This window comes from Dendrobium catenatum, unplaced genomic scaffold, assembly GCF_001605985.2.
Source record: "Dendrobium catenatum unplaced genomic scaffold, ASM160598v2 fragScaff_scaffold_412, whole genome shotgun sequence".
Classification (NCBI taxonomy): domain Eukaryota; kingdom Viridiplantae; phylum Streptophyta; class Magnoliopsida; order Asparagales; family Orchidaceae; genus Dendrobium; species Dendrobium catenatum.
In genome coordinates, this window is record NW_021318874.1 from 252899 (window position 1) to 274904 (window position 22006).

At 34.6% G+C, this 22006-nt stretch overlaps 1 protein-coding gene across 1 annotated transcript in view; it reads right to left on the reverse strand.

The window, feature by feature from the left end:
• The window catches only part of LOC110092749 (protein unc-13 homolog), a 71663-nt gene that overhangs the window by 20491 nt on the left and 29166 nt on the right, over nt 1–22006 (reverse strand). Inside the window, 10 exon segments of the mRNA XM_028694158.1 lie at nt 554–615; nt 617–620; nt 6499–6616; nt 10425–10496; nt 14792–14884; nt 18455–18610; nt 18701–18886; nt 18975–19061; nt 19795–19899; nt 20886–21110. Coding sequence (XP_028549991.1) covers nt 554–615; nt 617–620; nt 6499–6616; nt 10425–10496; nt 14792–14884; nt 18455–18610; nt 18701–18886; nt 18975–19061; nt 19795–19899; nt 20886–21110 — 1108 coding nt within the window.

The following is a 22006-nucleotide window of genomic DNA, read 5'->3' on the forward strand; positions in this document are numbered from 1 at the left end:
ATGACGATTTAATAAAGCTTTCTCATGTTGTCATTAAGTTTACAGCTTAGTTTCAAATATCAGTATACTTTTAAAGAATTGATCGGCCTTTAGGCTTTCCACCTAACCGGATTGCCTCCTACATCAGCATTCCTTTTGATAATTGAGGTAGCATCTCCACCTTCCGTGCATGTAGTGCTATTGAGCCAACGATATTCCAAACATTTTAACCGGCTATACGCAAAAGAGAAAGACGCTTAATGTGAAAAAAAATATAATACAAGCATGATTGATGGGTAAAAAAAAAATCTGTCTGGTTGCAGCTCAGATTAAGTAGAGCGGGCTACATCCATTTTCTACACATAAGAATGGGTTCTCTCAGAAGGCTTCATTAGATAATTCTAGCTCAAAATGAACTAAACTAAGTTTATATCAAGGCACACTAATAATGCAAATCAAGACACAGCTTAACTAGCTAACCTCATGAGATATGTGTCACCACCAAATCAGAGATTTATAATATTTGCTTAAATGCTAAAAAGATATCCACAAATGACCTGCTCAAGAAACTTACCAGTTTGAATAGCCACCCAAGACTGCTTTATGGAAGCTTCCAATTCTTCAAGTTGGTCCCGAATGTACTACAAAATGATAAAAGCTAAACATAAGGGATGAATTAGAGGGGGTGGGGGTGGTATTGGCAAGTCATGATGCATTTATAACAAGTTTTAGATGGAACAGGTAAAAAACAATTATGATTTAACCTTATAAAAGTGGCACCTTTGCCATCAAAAAACTAAAATATGATTATGACGTTAGGCATTCCATATAAAATCATGTCATAAGGGTCCCTCACATGAAAATAGATCATTTTTTAAATAAATTTCATCCTTCAAAAAATTAAGCTAAGCTTCATATCGCTATCCCATGTTTGACAACTATCAAAGATGAGATACTGGCTACAAACACCAACACTAGGATCTCCAATCCCATCCCACCCAGTCCAACATTTGATGGATAGGACATGGGGTATTGTCAATGGCTGTACATGGTCCTAAACTACCATCTAACCTACGGTTTGAAACTTAGTGATAGAGAGTGAGAAAGAGATGATTGATAGTGAAACGTTAGGTGGGAAGATATTTAGCTACCTCCGTCAGCCCATCTTCCTCATCAACACTAAACTGGTTGAGGTTTATCGTTGGAGAGAGAGAGAGATCATTAAAGAAAAGGGTAAACAAATAAAAAGATGGGGTGTACTATGCTACAATTGCATCATTCATTATACTAGAGAAAGAAATGGTGGATGATAGGATATGAACTAAACACCAGCACTCAAACCATATTAAACGTGATGAACAATTAATTCTAAAGGCATAAACTTTTATTCAGACCAAGGAACAAACCATACACAGAAATAAGGAATTTTATTTGTGCCCAAGAGTTTATGCATAAGAGTTGCAGCTGACTATGAAGAGGCAGGCTAGCTTGAGCCAACATAAAAATTACTGCCCGTAAATGCTAATAAAATTTCAAACCAACCCCAAATAGTTTCCAGCAGACCACAATTTGCAATTACAATCTATCATTGTTTAAAAGACGTACTTTCTGTCTTTTGATATCTTGCACTCCTGAGAATCACGCATGGCTACAAAAATAATAATAATAACAAATAAATAAATGCAAGGTCTAGAATGGCATTCATGAGGCTTCAGCATGCAAAAAAGATCAATTGAAAAAAAAAAGATAGAAACATTAAGCATATTGGTAAAATATAATATAACAACAACATCAAGTCTTTATCCCACTACGTGCGGTCGGCTACATGAATCCTTTTTCTCCATTGTGTCCTATTAAAAGTCAAATTCACCTCTACTCTCCTAACCGGGTCATCGGAAGGCCGCCGTTTTATGTGACCAAACCATCTAAGGCGACTCTCTCTAATCTTATCTTCTACTGGAGCTACTCCAACCTTTTCACGTATATGCTCATTTCATATCCTATCTCTAAGGGTAAATCCACTCATCCACCTGAGCATCCTCATCTCTGCCACACTTAACTTAGTATTATGCTTCTCTTTTAATGGCCAACATTCGGCACCATAAAGCATTGCAGGCCTCACTACCATCTTATAGAATTTTAGGTTGTGGTGTGATACTAATGTTTCTCAAAATCGATTTGGATTTATGTCGGGTAGGCCGACTATGGAAATCATACATTTATTAAGAGGTTTGATGGAGAAATATAGAGAAAATAAGGATGATCTACATATGATATTTATTGATTTAGAAAAAGCATATGATAAAGTTCCAAGAGAAGTGCTATGGAGAGTTCTTGAAAAGAAAGGAGTCAATAATGCTTATATTCAAATCATTAAAGATATGTATGCAGGAGCTATTACTTGTGTTCAAACACAAGGTGGTTTGACCAAGTATTTCCCTATTTCGGTTGGGTTACATCAAGGATCAGCCTTAAGCCCATATCTTTTTGCTTTAGTCTTGGATGTTCTCACTAGACATTTGCAAGATGATGTACCTTGGTGTATGCTTTTTGCTGATGATATTCTTCTTGTTGATAAGACTAGAGAGGGAGTTGAAGGTAAACTTGAATTATGGAGGTCAACCTTAGAGTCTAAAGGTTTTCGCTTGAGTAGATCTAAAACAGAATATATGTAGTGTAATTTTAGTAGTAATAGACCTAGTGAGGGGATTGTGACTTTGGGCGATCAAGTCATTAATAAGAGTACACGTTTTAGGTATCTTGGATCTATTGTTCAGAGTGATGGTGAAATAGATGGGGATATTATCAGTAGAATTCAAGTTGGATGGTTGAAGTGGCGAAATGCATCAGGTTTGTTATGTGATAGAAATGTACCCCTCAATTTAAGGGAAAATTCTATAAGATGGTAGTGAGGCCTGCAATGCTTTATGGTGCCGAATGTTGGCCATTAAAAGAGAAGCATAATACTAAGTTAAGTGTGGCAGAGATGAGGATGCTCAGGTGGATGAGTGGCTTTACCCTTAGAGATAGGATACAAAATGAGCATATACGTCAAAAGGTTGGAGTAGCTCCAGTGGAAGATAAGATTAGAGAGAGCCGCCTTAGATGGTTTGGTCACAAAATAAGGCGGCCTTCCGATGACCCGGTTAGGAGAGTAGAGGTATTAGATTTGACTTGTGTTAAGAAAGGTAGGGGTAGACCTAAAAAGATTTGGTTAGAAAATATTAGGAATGACCTTTCTTTATTAGATTTAAATGAGAATTTGATTTTTAATAGGACACAATGGAGAAAAAGAATTCATGTAGCCGACCCCACGTAGTGGGATAAAGGCTTGATGTTGTTGTTGTAGCTATTCTACATATAAGTATGACATCATTTGACCTATAGACAAGGGTTATACTACTTCCTCCCAAAATTGAGCTAGTAAACAAGCATCACTTAGCCAACCCTGACATGTATAAGAATGCTATTAGTCACTTGATACAATTCAACAACATTGGCTGAAACTATTGGTAAGGGAAAATTTAAAAAAGGTCCAGAGAATGGCAGTACAAGCTTCAGCATTTTTATCATAACTATCCAGTGTCAACCATTTTTATCATAGCAGATGTTCACATATTGTTAAATCGGCATAGATGGAAAGCTACTGAGCACAAATTGTTGAATTATTGTAGATGAAAAGTTATTATCCACGGGGATCAATAAATGGCAGTAGATGGAAAGGTACTGGCCATAGATTCAGGATTATTTCAGCACTCTCCTTCAAATAGGGATGTATGTGTTGATCATGTCCACTTCATTGACTAGATTATTAAAACCCATTATACGAAAAGCCTTGGTGAGGATATTTGCAATTAAAGAGCTTGTTGGGATCTAAATTAGTTGGGCTAGTCCATTTTTAATATTTTTTTGAGATGAATGTCGGTTTACTTTAATGTGTTTAGTAATTTCATGGTGAACAAATTTTTTTTATAATACAAATTACTATCTTGGTTGTCACAATAGTTTTAAATATTTTTCACTTACTAGTAATAAATTATGTATTACTTCTCCATAGAACTAAATTTCCCGATACACAACTACAATACTCAAAGTAAAATCTTCAGCCTGATGTATCTCCAAGCCAATCAGCACACATGAAAATTTTAATTTCCTTGTTGGATGACATTTTTAATGACAAGCATTTTCCTAACATCATATTGTGATGTCTTCAAATGTTGTTTACAACTTCCATATAACTTTCAATAGGATAAATCGTGTATTGGCTTACAACATTATCCGGGAACTCAATAAATAAACAAGTTAAAGGGAGGTAGATGAGTTTGCCCAAAAGGTGTTGAGACCTAACTTTATCAACGGCCGTGTTGTTAGTGGTGATCCCAACTTCCTTTGTCGGGTCAAATAAAGTTTCTGCAGGCTTACGTCCAAGTATTATAAAAATACATTGTTTTTTATCATATCACTTCCATATAGAGAATATATGTTTTAGATTTCTCAAATATTTTACCTTAAGTATCAAACCGGAAACTATTTTAATGTAATTAGCTCTTCCTCAAAGTCATATTGACACATAATATCATCTACATACACTGACAAAATTTCCTTTTTCTTCTAGGTGGGTGCTTGATAAAGATTGTGACCAGCTTGACACTTAGTGTACCCATATTTTTCAACAAATTTGGATGATTTGCAACACGAGGAACAAGAGGATTTGTTTGAGGTCATATAAAGCTTTTTGGAGTCTGCATACTTTATTGGTATTTCTTTGATTTTTCAATCCAGATGAGATCTCCATGAAAACTTACTCAAAGTCCCCATTAAGAAAAATATTTTTAATGTTAGGATGATGTAAAGGTTAGTTCAAATTTGTTGTCAAAGAGAGCAAAATTTGAATTATAATAAGGTTGGTAACAGAAGAAAAAGCTTCTTGATAGTCCATGTCATATGTTTGGTCGTACTCTTTTAAAATAGGTCAAGCTTTAAATTTATCCACATTCTCATCTACTCTATATTTGACTGAAAAGATCATTTATATCCGACTAGCATTTTTTCTGGTTTAAGTTCAAAACTTCTCTTATACCATTCTTTTCTAGGCTTGGATTTTTTCAATCATAACTTCCTCTCAGGTTTTGAGATGCTTTATGAACATTGTTTAGAATTTGTATCATATTAAGAAAAGTGACAAAATAAGAAAAAATCAAAGTATAAGCCCTTTATCAGTCATGAAATATTGATAGCGTGTTTGGTACAAAACCCACGCCTTAAGGCAATAGGATAGTAGGTGTTATAATAATCATCTATGAATTTATTATCACCAATTTATATTTCATTGGTCCTTAAACCAGGTTCGAATTTTTAGTTGTGTTGAAGATATGTTGATTGCTCTTCTTGATTTTTTCCCTCCTAATATAGACACAAAGCTTATTACGCATAAGTTAGATGTATTGACAATGTGATAAGAGAGTTTGAAGTTCAAGTGAGGCTTTAGCAAGTTGAATAACGAACAATGAGAAAAGGTCATTATTCTTGGGTTTGATGAGAGAGAACGGTGGACAATCAAATGAATTCCAACCTTGAAATTCATGTTCTTGAATTTCCAACCTGAGCTTTTCAGGCTTGTAGTAATAAGGTTAGTGTCCAAGAAAAGTCAACTATATAATTGTAAATTTTTCTAAAGATCAAAGAATAGAATTTGTACCCTTTCTATTTGGGAAGTGTCCAATAAACAAACCATTAAAAGATTTATGATCTACTTTGCTCTAGTGCTAAAAATAATTATGAATGAAGTCCAAACACCCAAAGGGTTTTACATAAAAAGCAGAAATTATTTTGAAAAGCTCTGATACCACTTTGAAATTATAATGAAAAGAAAGGAGAGTAAAAATGCTACATTTTATAATTGAATTTTATTCTATTATTCTATAGAAAAAATAATAAGAAGTTGCACATAAATAAGTGGTTAACCAACAGTCTAGGAAAAAACTAAATTTTTAAAACAATCTTAAATTTTAAAATCCAGAATTGTTACATTATTGTTTGAATATTTGCCAACGTATTGTTTGATCGGTGTAAATGGAAGGTTGTTGTCCACTGTAACGGATTCAAGATTATTTCAACAATAAAAATCTTAATCAAACCCTGACCATTGTCTAACATGCATATTTTTATATTGCTTCATAAATTTGATGTTGTTTTGAAAATATAAGAAACTGCTGCACATCTCAAACAGGAAACTGCACATATTTCCAAAGCAAGTTTACAGATACTGAAACCAATGGCTCGTGCTAGTAAATTGTCTTGTATTAAGAGAAAATCGTAAATTTAATCAACTTAAGAGGGTAATTACAAGAAAGAACAGCAAAACTTCTGCAACTTAAATTAACAAATCCCGACCAACTCTACGCCAGCAGAACACACACCAACTGCTAGGCATAGAACACAAGGCTATTGAAAAAAACTATAACAAATAGAAATTATTGAGACATTTGAGCATGTTTTTGTACAACGGGTTACATTTACCTTGGTGGCTGATTATGTGCTGTAAATAAGCTTCAAGGCTTCTAACAACCCCAATAAGTAAAGATCGCAAGTGGATGGTCTCCATGGGAAGGATCAAATCAAAGAATTGATCAATAGCCTGCACATCATTGCATACTTCACAACGAAGATAAACATAAATAAATGCAACACAATTAAAAACATAATGTAACAGGGCCTATTTAAGAAATGAAACTATCAAGTCCTGCTGTAATGGGATTTTTCAGAAACTTTGAGATGTGACAAAAAAAATACAATTCAGTTGCTAAACTCCTTCCTCATCCAACTTCAGAACCAACAACCCAGAATTCAGACAATCACTTTTCAACCAGCAAAGTAAAAAAGACAATTATGTACTGAAATCAGCATTTAACTTAGGAAAATCCATACACTTACGATGTATTATGTTGGAGATCAATTGATGGCAGCTATCCAAATACAAACACAAAATAAGATCGCTCAAACTTGGCTAGTTTACACCCATACTTTCAACGCCTCTATTGATAAGTCGCTTAATATAAAAAGCCTTGTCAATCAAGAAGCGCATATAGAATTGTATGTAAAGTAATCCATTCCAAGTTCATTTTTTTTTTAAAGAACAAGTAATATGGAAAAAACAGTATAATTTATCATAGATAACGAAAACTAGAATTTTTTTTTTTTTTAATTCCCCCCCCCCCCCCCCCCCCACCCCTCTTTAATTCCCCCCCCCCCCCAACTCCCCACCCGAAAACTAGGATTTTCATGATCCAATGGCATACCTACTACAAAAGTAAGCCCAAATAGTTGAAATAAGGCTTTATAATGACAGCAAAAAATTATAATAATGAGTAATTTCAAAGTTTCATGTCTCTAACAAGCTAACATCTAGCAATTTATTGAAACTGAAAGTATTTTCCTCGTTTTTACTAAGAAAATTCACACATTCATCATATCAGAAATGAAAGTATACAGAAAACCATTTGGCTTCTATTTAAGGACCAGTGACTACGACCAAGCCCAAACCTCTCGAAAATGCAAGCTAGGAAGTGTTTGTGCCTAGTAGTTTTAAATGACCCAACATCTACTAATCTATTAAACAATGTTTAAAATTGCGTACTCGGGTATTGAGGCGTTTTTTATTCGTGAGGCGAGGCGTAAGCCTCAAAATCAAAAGATTGCGTAAACATAAAATGATACATTTTTTATATACTAATGAGTGAATAATATAAAACATAAAAAATCATAAGATATGAAGTGAAATCAAAATATCCCAATAATAAGACAACATGAAATATAGTTAAACTCAAAATTCTATCTTTCCCAAATCCCAATATTCTTTTCATTAAAATATATTTTCAATTTCCAAAAATAAATAACAATGACATATCACATAAGAACTCATAAGTCATCAGCACTGTCATCACTAAGGGGTTCTTCATTTGAATCATCATTATGATGAACTGCTCTCTACCCTTCCTCCTCTCCTATAGAGTCCAATGTCGGGCATTTACTTCAAGATTTATGTAAGTTTTAATATATATAGCATGAGGCGTAAACCTCATGCCAGTGAGGCGAGGCGGACCTCAGCCAAGTTGAGGTGCAAGCCTCATAAAAAAAACTCGAGGCGTAAGCATCGAGGCGTTTTTTACTGGAATTGCGCAAAGGCGGGCCTCAAGGCGAGCCTCATATTGCGCAATTTTAAACCATGCTGTTAAATAACAATCGAGAAACTAACTTTGGTTAATTAGCTACAATTTTAATAATGGTATCATGCAAAATGTCATAACAAAATTAATGGATCACACCACGATGAGCTAAAAACACATTATTAATTCAACCCTTTCTCACAAGGGAATGTCTTATGTATAAGTAAAATATTAACACTTAGGTCATAAATTTTGGGTCTAAATTTTTAACCTGTTTGGACAAATGGGTCGGATGTGTTTAGAGCAGGTCAATTTCAAGTTTAACCCAAACCCGACCCGAAAACCTATTTTGACACCCCTATCTAATGATACATGATAAGACAATAACAAAAATTGAAAAAAAAAAAGAAAAAAGAAAAATGCAAGCCACAAAAATATAAAATGATTCTATTGATAGAAAACCTCCTTAAAAAAAATTAACCCAGATGATTTAAATACTAAAGGTGATGATTTATGCAATTTCAAATTTGACTAAACTTTAAAACATGGGTTTCTTTTATGCATTTTTCTATTAGCAAATCTATCAAAATATCGATATAATTGCATATGCCCAAGTCTCTACATGTGAATTTGTATGTCAAAAAATCAGGAACAAAAAACAAAATCAATTTCAATTTGATTTGAATAGATAACTTCGTTAAACATTCATTAGGATTTAAATTAGCTTACTTAATTTATTTCTGATCTTTAGCATGCACAAATTATTCACATTCACATTTAAGAATTACTTTCAAATTATTAATAAGGCTCATTAACTTTAATAGACATGACTTTTTCAATTACATAATTATTAATTAGGAACATATTAAAAACACCTTTTAAAAGTTTAGATTCACATTCAATGGACTCAATTTCTATCAAAATCTTAGTTCAAATTCAGGAAACTTTTATTATATATTTAGGTTCACTGTCAAGAATAGCATTGATTTTTATTGAAGTTCAAATTCACAATCAAGTTCTACCTTCGGTTCAGATATGATTTTAGGTTTAATTTGAATAATAAATTCAGTTTCCAACAAAGGTTTAGATTCATGCTCAAACAAAATTTCAAACTCAAGCTTCAACTCTTGTTCAAATGTAAATCTGAGAATACATGCTAATATATGTGCATATTCAGACTCCACAACACCAAAGGAATCCAATTTTAATTGTAAACATCTAATTCATATTCAAATGGATATTCATCAATTATAGTTTCTTTAATAAAAAATATTTGACAACTCAAAACATATTTAATAAATATATTTGACTACACATGATTCTTTTGATGTTGTATAAATGGCAAGCTCAAGAGTTAATGCAAAGGGTTCTCTTTTGAGATTTTAATTGTGTGGCGCATTACTAACAGAGCGTTCACAAAAATCTAGTTAAGCCCTTCTTTAGAGCATTCAATAAATTGTAGCTTTAGTTATCCTTAACTTCCCACTAAATTTTTTTAATAAAGCATATAATAATAATGAGATAATCTCAAAACAAACCATATTTAAGCACGGATATGGGCACAAACATAACACGGCACAGACACGACGATATAACATAACTGCAAAATGCAAGACACGACATGAAATGGATACAAAGTTATATTTTATAAATTATTAATATGAAATCTATAATTTATAATATTTTCTACTAAACTCATCACAAGATGGCAAGCAACTTTGACAAACCGGAGCGGCAAGAGTGCAAGACGGCTAGGCCTACAGCTATTCACATGAATTAGACTTTATTTTGAGTTCCATACTTCTGCATATTAACTACCGTGTCCAATCCATGTTCCATCATGCCCAGCTTGTGTCAGATCCAATTACATATTTAAAATCTAGGACATGATTTTTAAAGTGTGAACATGTATTAGGGCGTGTCAAATATGTGTCAATGTCCTACATGGACACAAGAGACATTTAGGAGTGTTTGTGCTTCCTTAGTTTGGATATATAGCATCGATACATATGTAGTTCAATGTAACATTTATAAAGTAAGATATTGATTGTAGTTCAATCTAACATTTGAAAATATTGAAAATCCAAACTTCATGTACATTGGAATAATTACACTAGGAGCATCTATCTAAACAGTCGTAGGCACATTGCATTAAAAAGAAATCCTACAAATGTTAAAGCCTCACATTGAGGCGTATAAAGAAATAGAAAAAAAATCAGCAGCACTAACCAAAATCTTGTCATAGAAATGAACATAAATACATCTAAGAAAGAAACAAACCTCCTGAATGATTCGAAATACTTCAATAACAGAACTTGCTTGCTTCTGTTGAGATGACAAAGGCTCCCAGTTCTATAGATTATAAGAATAAATATATAATTAGCAAACATCTTCTGAGGTAAATGAAGGATGCTAAAGAAAGCGTATATGATATGATCTCTAAAATCCTTCATCTTATATATATATGTAAAGTCTGAACACATGTTAAGACGTCTGCATACACACTGCAAGCAAGCATAACCGCCCATGTGTAAATTTACCTACATCCAACCACGACCAGCATAATTGAGATGAATCACATGCGTAAGTGCTATGTTCAAGCATACATGTTCACATAGAAGCCAATATAGCAAGCCAGCCCATTCAGTTCATAAGGTAGCGTGTATGGAAGCGTTCAAGAGCATGGATACTTCAGGTATATGCATTTACATTAGAGCTTTAGATAGTAAGCCACTTCATATATTAGTTTTTCAATCAAACATTTTATTTGTGCCAAAAGCTTGAACGGTTGTTTTTATCATATTTCAAGCCGTAGGCCTCATATAGCTTGAATGGTTCCTTTCATCATATTTCAAACGTAGGATTTACAAAACAAGTCCAAATAGGAGACTATCATAGGGTCTATCTTTTTTCAAAGATCAACATAGTGAATTAGCCAAAAAAAATACACTGCAAGCACAATTCTTAGTTAAATCTACATGTTACTTTCATCTAATCCTCTATCCCTCGCAACCTTGTTTTGCATTTCTATGGAAAATATATGCTAGTTGATGCAAATGCACCTAGTGGCTAGTCCCAAACCAGAGAAATAACAAGGCTGCAACATTTTTCAAAGCTTAATGTGAAGAGAATTAGATAATAATATAGAATACAAGCAGAATTCTAGTGGCTTCTTTCATCAAAGCCTCGTAACTCCTTCGTTTCCATCCCATTTTTGTTTAGCATGGCCAAGATATTCTAATTGACAAAAATGCACCTTTAGTAGCTACTTATACAACCTTGATGATGAAACCCAAACAAATCATGTCATGAATATGAATTATAGAGAGCTAAAGAAAGAAATAGGATGATTGTTTTGTAGCAAAATTGCTCCAATACCAATGTCTGAAGCATCGTTTCAATAATAAATTGTTTTGAAAAATCAGGTAAAGATAAAATAGGGGTTGTGGTCATTTGCTCTCTTGAGGTTATTCAAGATAATATAAGTAGAGTCATTCCATTTGAAAGAGTCATGCTTGAGTAAATAGATTGAAGAAGATGCAATTGAAGCATAGTTTGATATGAAGTGGAGATAATAGCCCGTTAAATCCAAAAAGGAGTGAAGTTGATTTACAGATGAAGGAATAGGCCAAGTAGTCATAACGGAGACTTTCTTAGGAACGGGTTGGACACTTACAGAAGATATAATATGACCAAGATATTTGATGCAAGATTGACAAAATAGCATTTATTTAAATTACGAAACAGTTTGTTTGTAGTTAAACATTGAAATAAAAGGAGGTGATCAACATAAAGTTCTGGAGTAGGGCTATACATGAGCATATCATCAAAAAAAAATAATTACAAACTTCCGAATGAAAGATCAAAAAATTTGATTCATTAAGGCTTGAAAGGTAGATGGCGCATTTGTTAAGCCGATAGGCATAACGAGAAATCATAGTGACCATCATGAGTGCGAAAAACAGTTTTATGAATTTCATGTGGTTGCATACGGACTCGATGATATCCGGAGCAAAAGTCAAGTTTAGAAAAAAAAAATAAAACTGGCTTTAAGCAGATCATCCATAGTTGAAATAGGAAATTTATCTTTACTAATAAGGGTATTCAAGGCACGATAGTCAACACAGAAACACCAAGTGCCATCTCTTTTCTTAACAAGAAGGACAGGGCTAGAGAAAGGTCTATGGCGATGGTAAATACTACCATACTGTAACATTTCTGAAACTAATTGCTCCATCACATCCTTTTGAAAATGTGGATAACGATAATGACGAATGTTAACAGGTTTGGATAAAGATGGAAGATGAACACGATGGTTAATGGTTCGTGGTGGTGGTAACTCTTGGAGTGGTTTGCATAAGTGATAATTTTGATAATCCAAAATAGAAGTTTGATAGGTTAATTTTAAAAAATTCACATGAGAAGAAAGACCAAATAGTTGTTGTAAAGATAACATAAAATCAAACCAAGACAGAATTTGACCCTTCATCCTAATCTTCAATTCTAACTCGATGATGTTTAAGAGTATTTTTCAAAGTATTCTTGTGCTTTAAAAATCCATGTTTCCACATCAGATCCATTAAAGGAAGATCAATTTCATAGTTTTTTCATAAGGAAAACCTAGAAAGATGGGAATCGATTGTGGAGTAGGAAGGGGACCAACGGATCCAAGAATACCAACGGAGGAAGCAAGATCTTGATTGCAAAAGGAAGGTGATCGATCAGTGCATAAGCTGTCAAGATGCTTATCCATGGAGTCCATGAATGTTTGAAATTGTTGGCCAGATGTGCCAATGGAAGTAAATTGAAGATTAGTTTGTTGGAGAGATTTTTGAATTTCGGTAAATTGCAAGTCCTTATTATTTTGCATTGAGCGTAAAGCTTAGGGAAAATCCGCATTCTTCATGTTGGGTACGAAAAAAGAAAATCATGGATACAAGAATAAGTACATGTACCAAAATGAAAGAGAAAAATGAGTAGAATGTGTGGAATAAGAAAGAAAAAAAATCAGCAAAAAACAAGAAAACAGAGAACCTGATGTAAATTTTAAAAATATTGTTCCTGTGTCGTCCAAGCTAGGTTTGCCGGGGAATCTTGAATCATTCCAGTTTGCTGAATTTTGTTGGAAAGACAATCGGTGAATGCAGGGAGGTTCTTGCAGATATTATAATTGGTGCAAAAGAGGTTGGCTGAGGCAGGCTTGCGCGTACAGAGTTAAACCAAGGCTATGTGGGGTTGTCAGGATGCTGTTGCGCTGTCAGGAGGCTCAACACCGGTTGTTGAGATGTTGCCGCTGTTAGGATGTAGAAAAGAGCTGTCTAGAGCAGTTCTTCGAGACTGATGCGAGTAATCAAGTGTGGCTGCAGGCTGGATTCTGCAGCTAAGAACGGGCTGCAGGCAAGTAATGAACTGTTGCGGCTGAAAGAATGGTCCAGAAAAGTTCTTGGCTCGATTCTGCGGCTAAGAACTGCTGCTTGCAGGGGTTTTATTCAAGTGAATGGTTCTTGCAGGAGACAGGAGACAGTTCTTGGCTGAATGCTTGAAGGAGATAGGTGAGACTGAATGGTTCTTGGAGGAGTATAGCAGCTACGGATAGGAGAAAAACAATGGGTGAATGCGTTCTTGTATGCAACCTGATGGCTGAAGGAACAGTGGGAAGGACAACAGAACTTGCAATCTTGACCGTGGGCAGCATAACTTGAAATCTGGACTGTGGGAAGGACAGAAGATCTGGAACGTGGGAAGAACCTCTTGCAATGGCAGGAGGTTAACTCAACGAGAGCATCATTGATATGCTTCTGGGAGGCCAAGAAGTGGGGAGGGGAACTCCAAGAGAAAATAGAAGGGAGGAAAAAAAGGAGAGAAACCAGAAATTTTCATATATGCTTAATTGATTACAATAGGGTATATTTATGCTTACTTGGATAGACCAAGTTTATAAGATAGATCAAATAGACTTGATCTACCTAATACATACCTTTAAATAAAATAGGCAGACTTGGTCTACCTTACTTAAAATAACAAAATAAAGTAAATCTTATCACATATTTGTAGACCACTTAATTATGTTACCAAGCTTGACTATTTTGGAGATCTTCTTCTTCTTCTTTGGTAGACTCTGATGATTGTAGGTTGGTCATTCATGTTAGTAGCCCATGCTTCACAATTTTCTTGTATCATTTTAGGATCTAATGAAATGTATTGGTGTTTAACAATGACCAAATCATCTAAGGCGACTCTCTCTAATCTTATATGTTATTGGAGCTACTCCAACCTTTTCATGAATATACTCATTTTATATTTTGTCTCTCAGAGTGAAGCCACTCATCCACTTGATCATTCTCATCTCTGCAACACTTATAACACTTAACTTAATTTTATGCTTCTCTTTTAATGGCCGACATCTATGCCATAAAGCATTGCAGAACTCACCACAACATTATGGATATGAACAAGAGCAAATAATTAAGAGCAAGAATCATTAAAAACAAAAATGTTTTAACATTGTATGAATGACTGAGAATTAAGCAAGCCCCCCTTGACATGAATGTATTCAATTATTTGCAAATTTTTGGGTTAATTGTCAAATAATCATGGAAAATATATGTAGTTTACAGTTCGTATTAATTGTTGAAAAAGATCTCAACCTCTATAAGAATAGCACGTTCTGTCCATCCCAAGATCTTCTCGTGTCTAACATTCACCAAATGAAGAATGAGTGGAGCAGAAACAGGTCTTATCTGCAGAAACACATAATCAATCATTGTGGAGTCACCATCCTGCCAAATTCTTGAACATTAAGCTTAAAAGGATTCTACAAGTTGACACAAAATATAATACAATGCAGACTTAGGCGAAGAAAAACACTGTACCAATCATCAAACGTCACTAGCTCAGATCCATTGAAAAATATATATCAAACACATAAATTGCATCCATCTACATAATTATATATCCTTAAAAGGTATAAAATAAAAGGGTAGAAAATAAAAAAAACATAGCTTTCCACCATAATTAATAAACATACAGCAATCATAATGGAAAATTTGTGCTGTGCAATTGAATAGAGAAAGCTAGAACGTACTTTAATCAATCGCCCACTTCCAGTTTCCACCCATTGATGCAAGAAACTGAGAACAAAAGTTCAATATAGTGGCAATATGGATTTTTTTTTTTTTTTTACTTTATGCTTTAAGGAATTTTCCTTTAACCTACAACCTAAACTTTAGAAGCCAATATGATGTAGGACTACAATGCTTTTAGAACTTGCACGATTTCTTGATAAAAACAATTATGCTTAAAACTATTAGTAATCAAAACGATAAAGAAAACATAAGAGGGGTAGCTACGCTTAGGCCAAGTCATATGCTAAACACTTGGATTATCAAGACAACTTAGAATTTCAACAACATGCGAGTTAAGTAGTTTTCAACAAAAATCCCTGATCTAAAAATAAGATAGCAACATAGAAAGCACACTCAATCCTACGTTTACTAAGCTTAGGCAGAAGGCGAAGCATGGTTCCTTGCGACTGGATCACCACCTACAAGATGAGCGGATTAGGTAAAGTAACTAAAAAAGGGGAAGAAGTTCACCCTTGGGGTTGCTCGGAAACGGCTTGCCACTGGACGTTGGCAAGTTGCTCGTCGATGGCCTCCGATAGCGTGAAGATGATGTGGTCCACGTACGCTTCAATAGAGTTATCAACTTCTGGATTGAAGTCGAAGAAAGTAGAGTGGATGATGTTGACATTGCCTTGTTCGTCGTAAGCGAATCCGTAATCAAGCTCCAGATCGGCCATTCATTGGCTTTGAAGGATGATGTGTAGCGATCCTTTGAAGCTCCACTAGAGAGAAATAAATTTCTCTCAAAATTGAAGGGGAGAGGAGGGGATGGCTAGTCAAGGAAGGAAGGAGGGGAATTTAATTTGGTTCAGATTTTGGTGGAGGGAAAGTGTTTCAAACAACTCTCTAATTAATCCCTTGATTGAGAATAATTAAAGAAGAGAAAGAGGGGGAGGGGCAGCGACAAGAGAGGGGGTTTGGGGATTTATTTCCAAAGCTAAATATGAGTTTTTGGAAAGTATTAAGGAAGTGAGGGCTCTTGGGAATTTTGGCCAAAGAGGGGGTATGAAGATTTGAATTATTTCTAGAAGTGGGGATGAGCTTTAGGAAAGAAATACATTGAGGAATTAATTAGGGGAGGCGGTGGCATAGGGGGCTAGGGAGGGAATTAAGGAAGCTTTTAATGCTTCCTTAAATTAGGTTATTAAATTTGGGCAGAGATATTTCATCTCAATTTAAATTAAAATCAAATAGGAAAGGATTTGGAAACTTTCCTAAAATAGAAATGGTATTTTAGGAAACTTTTCAAATTCAAATAAATTTGAATTTGCAAAGCAATTGTCTTACCTAAAATATTCAAACCCAATTAGGAAAGGGGTAATTGCAAGCAATGATGGAGGGAAAGCCCAATGGAGGTTGGCGGCTTATGGTGTGGCCTTGGGGTGGTGTTGGGGAAGAGGGAGCTTGGGTCGGATGGGGTGGAGGTGGGAGATTTAGCCGACAACGAAGGTGGGATAAGATGGCCGGCGGCTTGGGTGGTGAGAGGGGTTTAGGTAGCCGGCGGCTAGGGTAAGAAGGGAGGAGGAAAAGAGATAGTGACAAGAACCACGAACCCGGCCGTATCCAAGGTTGGTGGGTGATCCGATTTCCCTCTCCTAGGGATTTATCTCCCAAACACTCTCAAGATCTCACAAAGAACTCAAGCAATGAAAATTGTTTTTATCATTCAATCATTAAGCATCAAAAGAGAACATAAGGGCTATATATAGCCTCGTACAAAGGACTAAAGAAAAAAAAAAAGACAACATTGCCCTTTGGGCTTACACACGACCTCCATTAAGCAAGGGGTAAAAGTGGAAAAGATAACAAAGCAAATACAACATAACATAACATAAAATAATAAAAGACAAATACATAATACGACTCAGAAATACATCGACTCAATCGCGGCCGTAGATCGACGGCCACGTCTCTGATAGACTTTTCAAGCTCTGATGTCCCCATCACAATAACTCTCACCACCACAAATCCCCACAATGTATTCCTAAAATAAAATCTCTAGACTTCATGACCTCAAGTCTGCAAGCTGCAGCACTCCGCTAGCAACAAAGGACTTAAAAGGAACACCTTCAGAAGCATCTTTTCACCTACTTGCAGATTCTTTCACTGATGCAAGAAACCGAGAGCGTGAACTGAATACAGTAGCAATAGGGATTTTTCCTTCAACTTTCAATCTAGACCTTAGAAGCCGATAACCTTCAACATCAAGCAAAGTATCTAAAGCTAAATGATCAGAAGTCTACTAAACCCCAGATCACAAAAACAATTTGCAGCCTCAAACCAGCCTCCCAACCCTACAGTCCCTTCACACCCTTATCCATCATTGTCTCATTCTCTTCCCTACTTCAAAGCTTGCCTGCATGCTCCTTACCTTAACAGCATCGCACGTCTACTAAAACCCATGACCAATGCCTCATGCAACACTTCAGTAGGTTCAAAAATGTTTAATTTAATCATGAAACATCATCCAACTATAAAAACATTTTTATAGTTGGGGAAAAAATGCTCAAGCCAGAAAATGAAAAAAATTCTTTAAATCACTACAACAAAAAGATTTTTTTTCCCCATTTTGTTTTCAATCGCAAGCCACTAAACATAACAATGTACCTAGTGTTACAGAATACAGTTTTTCATCAAATTGGTGACTATATATTTCTTGCCATCCTTGGTTAGTTGGTTCAGTAGTAAATGCTATAGGAAACTTACTCAAAATCGTGCATTAGCTATGGGAATTTATATTTGCTTTCACACCATTTTAGGGAAATTGGCAACATTCTTGAGCTTCAAATACCATTTCAACTTGTTATTGGTGGTAATTATTAATAAGAACCCGCAAACACCTTATAATGCTGAAATATTCACAGCAAAAAACAACAGATCCTGCAATTTTTAGGTAACCAATTTCATGTCACAAAATCCTACCAATAGCCTGTTTAATCATCAAATCTGAACCAATCAAATTCCATAGAATAACTAAATCAACTAAAGAGAGCATATGAACACAAGTGCATCAAGAAACAACTAGAAGCAGCAACAATATGTATTCGTCTTTCAAGTAGGAAATAATAGCAATGAATCAAATATTTCAATGTGTTCATGATTTGGCATCAACCCCTGCTGCAAGCTTTACCGCAAGGAAACAATAATCTATCTACTGTTCAGGAAGAATAAGTACCATCAAATTACCTGGTAAGGATCAAGATAATTGGTGATAGGCAATGGTTTGCTCTCACCACTCGTAGAATTGATTATATTAGCCAGACAGCGCTCTAAACTATACGATGCTGAAAGCACTGGAATTGCACTTTCAGAGAAACCTGATATGCCCTCCAGGAAAGGCTTCTAGATGATGATGAAAATAATACAAAAAATGATTGGTGTAAGTATCATTAGCTTTATCTCAAGGAATAGGTAAAGAAAAGACATTGTTACCAGTTGTTCCCAATAGTACTGATGAAGGATAACAGAAAAAACAACCCCAGCATTTGAGTACTGCAGACATAATATTGGGGTAAACAAAGTGTACTCCTTCTCAGCAAACAGAATTAATTCCTTCGCAAATAGAGCCAAAGGGTGCTTTTGTTCCCTCTTAGACTTGGCATCCAAAGCATCTTGGACCTAAAATATCCAGCTAACTAAATTCCTGATTGCAATTTATTTTAAGGCTAACAATTATGGGTGAATCATAAGGAAAGGAATATCTCACCCGCTGACATGTTCGTTGAATGGACCTCTCAACAAATAGACGAACTAACTTGGAAGTATCTCCATTTTCAGTCTCAGCCTCTGGATGCTGAAACAAAACAAATACTACAAAATGTAAAACTACACATCTAATCTTCAATATCTGAGAGAGCAAAATTAAAAGAAGCCCATAATCACTACCACAGAGCAAATATATGTTTAAGGCAGAAAAAGAAAAAGCATATAAAGACAAGAATGAAAACAGAATAAGTTCAGGAGAGAGAACAATCAAAGCAACATAAAGTGTGAGATCAGCTATGCTTGGAAAACCCAAAATAATAAAACAACAAAAAAAACAATCTATTTACTTGCATTGGTGTGAATTGGGAATGTGAAATAATAGAATCAAAGAGAAAGAAAATAATTCAATCTATTTCTTGGATTTGACTCCACACAAAGCTATTGCTCTTTTCATTCAAAAAAAAAACAATAGGTCAAAATCAAATTATCATGTTTGCATTATCAAGAAAAACTAGGTTAAAATACAAGACTTGCACTCCAATGTCCACTGGAGATTATAAAATCAGGAACCTGGCTTCATCAATTCAACAGGAATTGTCCCGTCAGGTAGAAGATAAACAACTAGGGCATTCAACTAAATTTAAATAGTTTAGAAGTGAACATAAATGAAATTCCTTCCAAAGAAAATATAATCGAAGTCCCAATTTAATACAACAGGCCACATCACAAGATAAATATTTACACTATGAATCATTAATAGATCACAAATATGAATAAAAATATGAATCATTAAAAAATCACGAGCAGCAACTATAACTTACAGTATGTGATGGGTTAGAGACCTTCGTTTCAATAATTTCGTTGGAAAACCTTGTACCTGAGATTAATGCCAGCGTCAGAATGCCCTCGAAGATCTGAGAATCGCCCTAAACATACAAACAAGTAAGAATCTATTAATGCTTGATTATAAAAATAACCAAATTCAATGCTTTAGTTAAAAGAGTTCGAAAAATTTTAAATATCCTTGAAAATTAAAACTATGATCCAGGATTTAAAAAATAGCCAACATAGATACATTCCTCAAGCAAATCATCAAAACGTCACAAAAATATGCAGAATTGATGGAAGAGATGATATTATAATTCACAAAAAAAAGGATACAAGTTCAAACATTTCAGCAGTCTGGACAACAGTTTGTTAATGGGACAAACAATTAACAGTGATAGAATCACAATGAATAATCTTACGCAAGTGCATGGCTGATATATTAATAAGACTAGTATTAGCCCCTTGTAGCATTCCTTCGAATCAGCACCTTTTAAGTATACATGAGCACACAAAGAACATGAGTGCATGAGACAGAAGGGCTGAGCATCTACAAACTTCCTAGACGTTTAAGAAAAATAAATAAAACAAAAAATATTTGAAAATGAAGGAGCAATTGATCAAGGATACAAAAGCTAATATTCGCAGGAAGCATTCTATCGATTTAAACGTTCTAGAATAAGTCCATAGTTTGAAGCATTGTTGGGGGAAGTAAGAAAAATCTATCAATTATGTGAACTCATTTGGCAACCCATTTATAATAAGAACAATATGGAACTTTACGTCACAAGCGACTATGAATTTATAATTAGTTTGACAAAATTGTGCGGCAAGGTTTACATGATGTCCCAATAACAGTCACAAAAAATTTTTTGTCCATTACTAGTTAGGCTTGATGTTGTTGTATTATTACTAGTTAGGGTAACTTTAGAACACAAATAAACATACATATACATATGAATTTAAAGGAATGAATATGCTAACTGAAAGGATTAGAAAGAGGAGAAGAATGCAAAAAATGCTGATTTAGTGCAGAACATAATCACCGAATATGCAATAAAAAACCAAATATCCACAAACTACTCACCTCAGAAAAATTAAGGTGATAATCTTCTAGTTGAGTGCTACACCATAAGTAGATATTAAAAAGAACAGCATCTACCAAATTTAAATCTTTTCTATAACCAAAGACTTCAACTGAACAAACAACGTTCACATCTGCCACTTCACTGTCACCATGTATATTAGATAGAATCTGTTGAACCTCCACAATTGTGTATTTTAGCAGCAAAACATCACCTGTTCGGACAAACTAAAGGAGAATCATAAAAACAAATAAGATGCTAAAAAAAACTAAATTGAGGAAAATAGTCGAGAAGAGCCATAAATAGTCATAAGCAAAACATTCAAGAAGTGACATAAACAGTCATAAGCGTTACTTCCATGAGTATTACAGATGATCCATACAAAGGTAACAGAAAAATTTAAGCCCACAGTTTCTTATTTAGAAGCTATTTGGTTGGGTGTATTTGGACACATGAATATTGAGAATGCTTTGCTAAATAAATGCATTTTGATTTCCAAAGGTTGATTTTTTTCCCCAAATATTGAAATATATCCAATTTTTTCATCAAGTGGGCCCAAGGCCATTACAGATATAAGATGGGCACATTGCCAGTTATAAATTGAAATTGAATAAATTCATCATAAGTGGGTCCTCTGAAATTGGTGTTGCTCGAGATTATTTTCATAAAATAAATCCAAAAAAGGATTTTTTTTTTTTCATTGGATGCAAAATAAATTTAAATTTTCTTATTTAATAAGCAATTCATTGGATGCTTTAGTCATGGATGTACTCACTAGATATTTGCAAGAGGATGTACCTTGGTGTATGCTTTTTGCTGATGATATTCTTCTTGTTGATAAGACTAGAGAGAGAGTTGAAGGTAAACTTGAATTATGAAGGTCAACCTTAGAGTCTAAAGGTTTTCGCTTGAGTAGATATAAAACGGAATATATGGAGTGTAATTTTAGTAGTAATAAATCTAATGGGGGGTTTGTGACTTGAGGAATCAAGTCATTAATAAGTGTACTTGTTTTAGATATCTTGGGGTCTATTTTTCAGAGTGATGGTGAAATAGATGGGGATAATTATCAGCAGAATTCAAGTTGGATGGTTGAAGTGGAGGAATGCATCGGGCTTGTTAT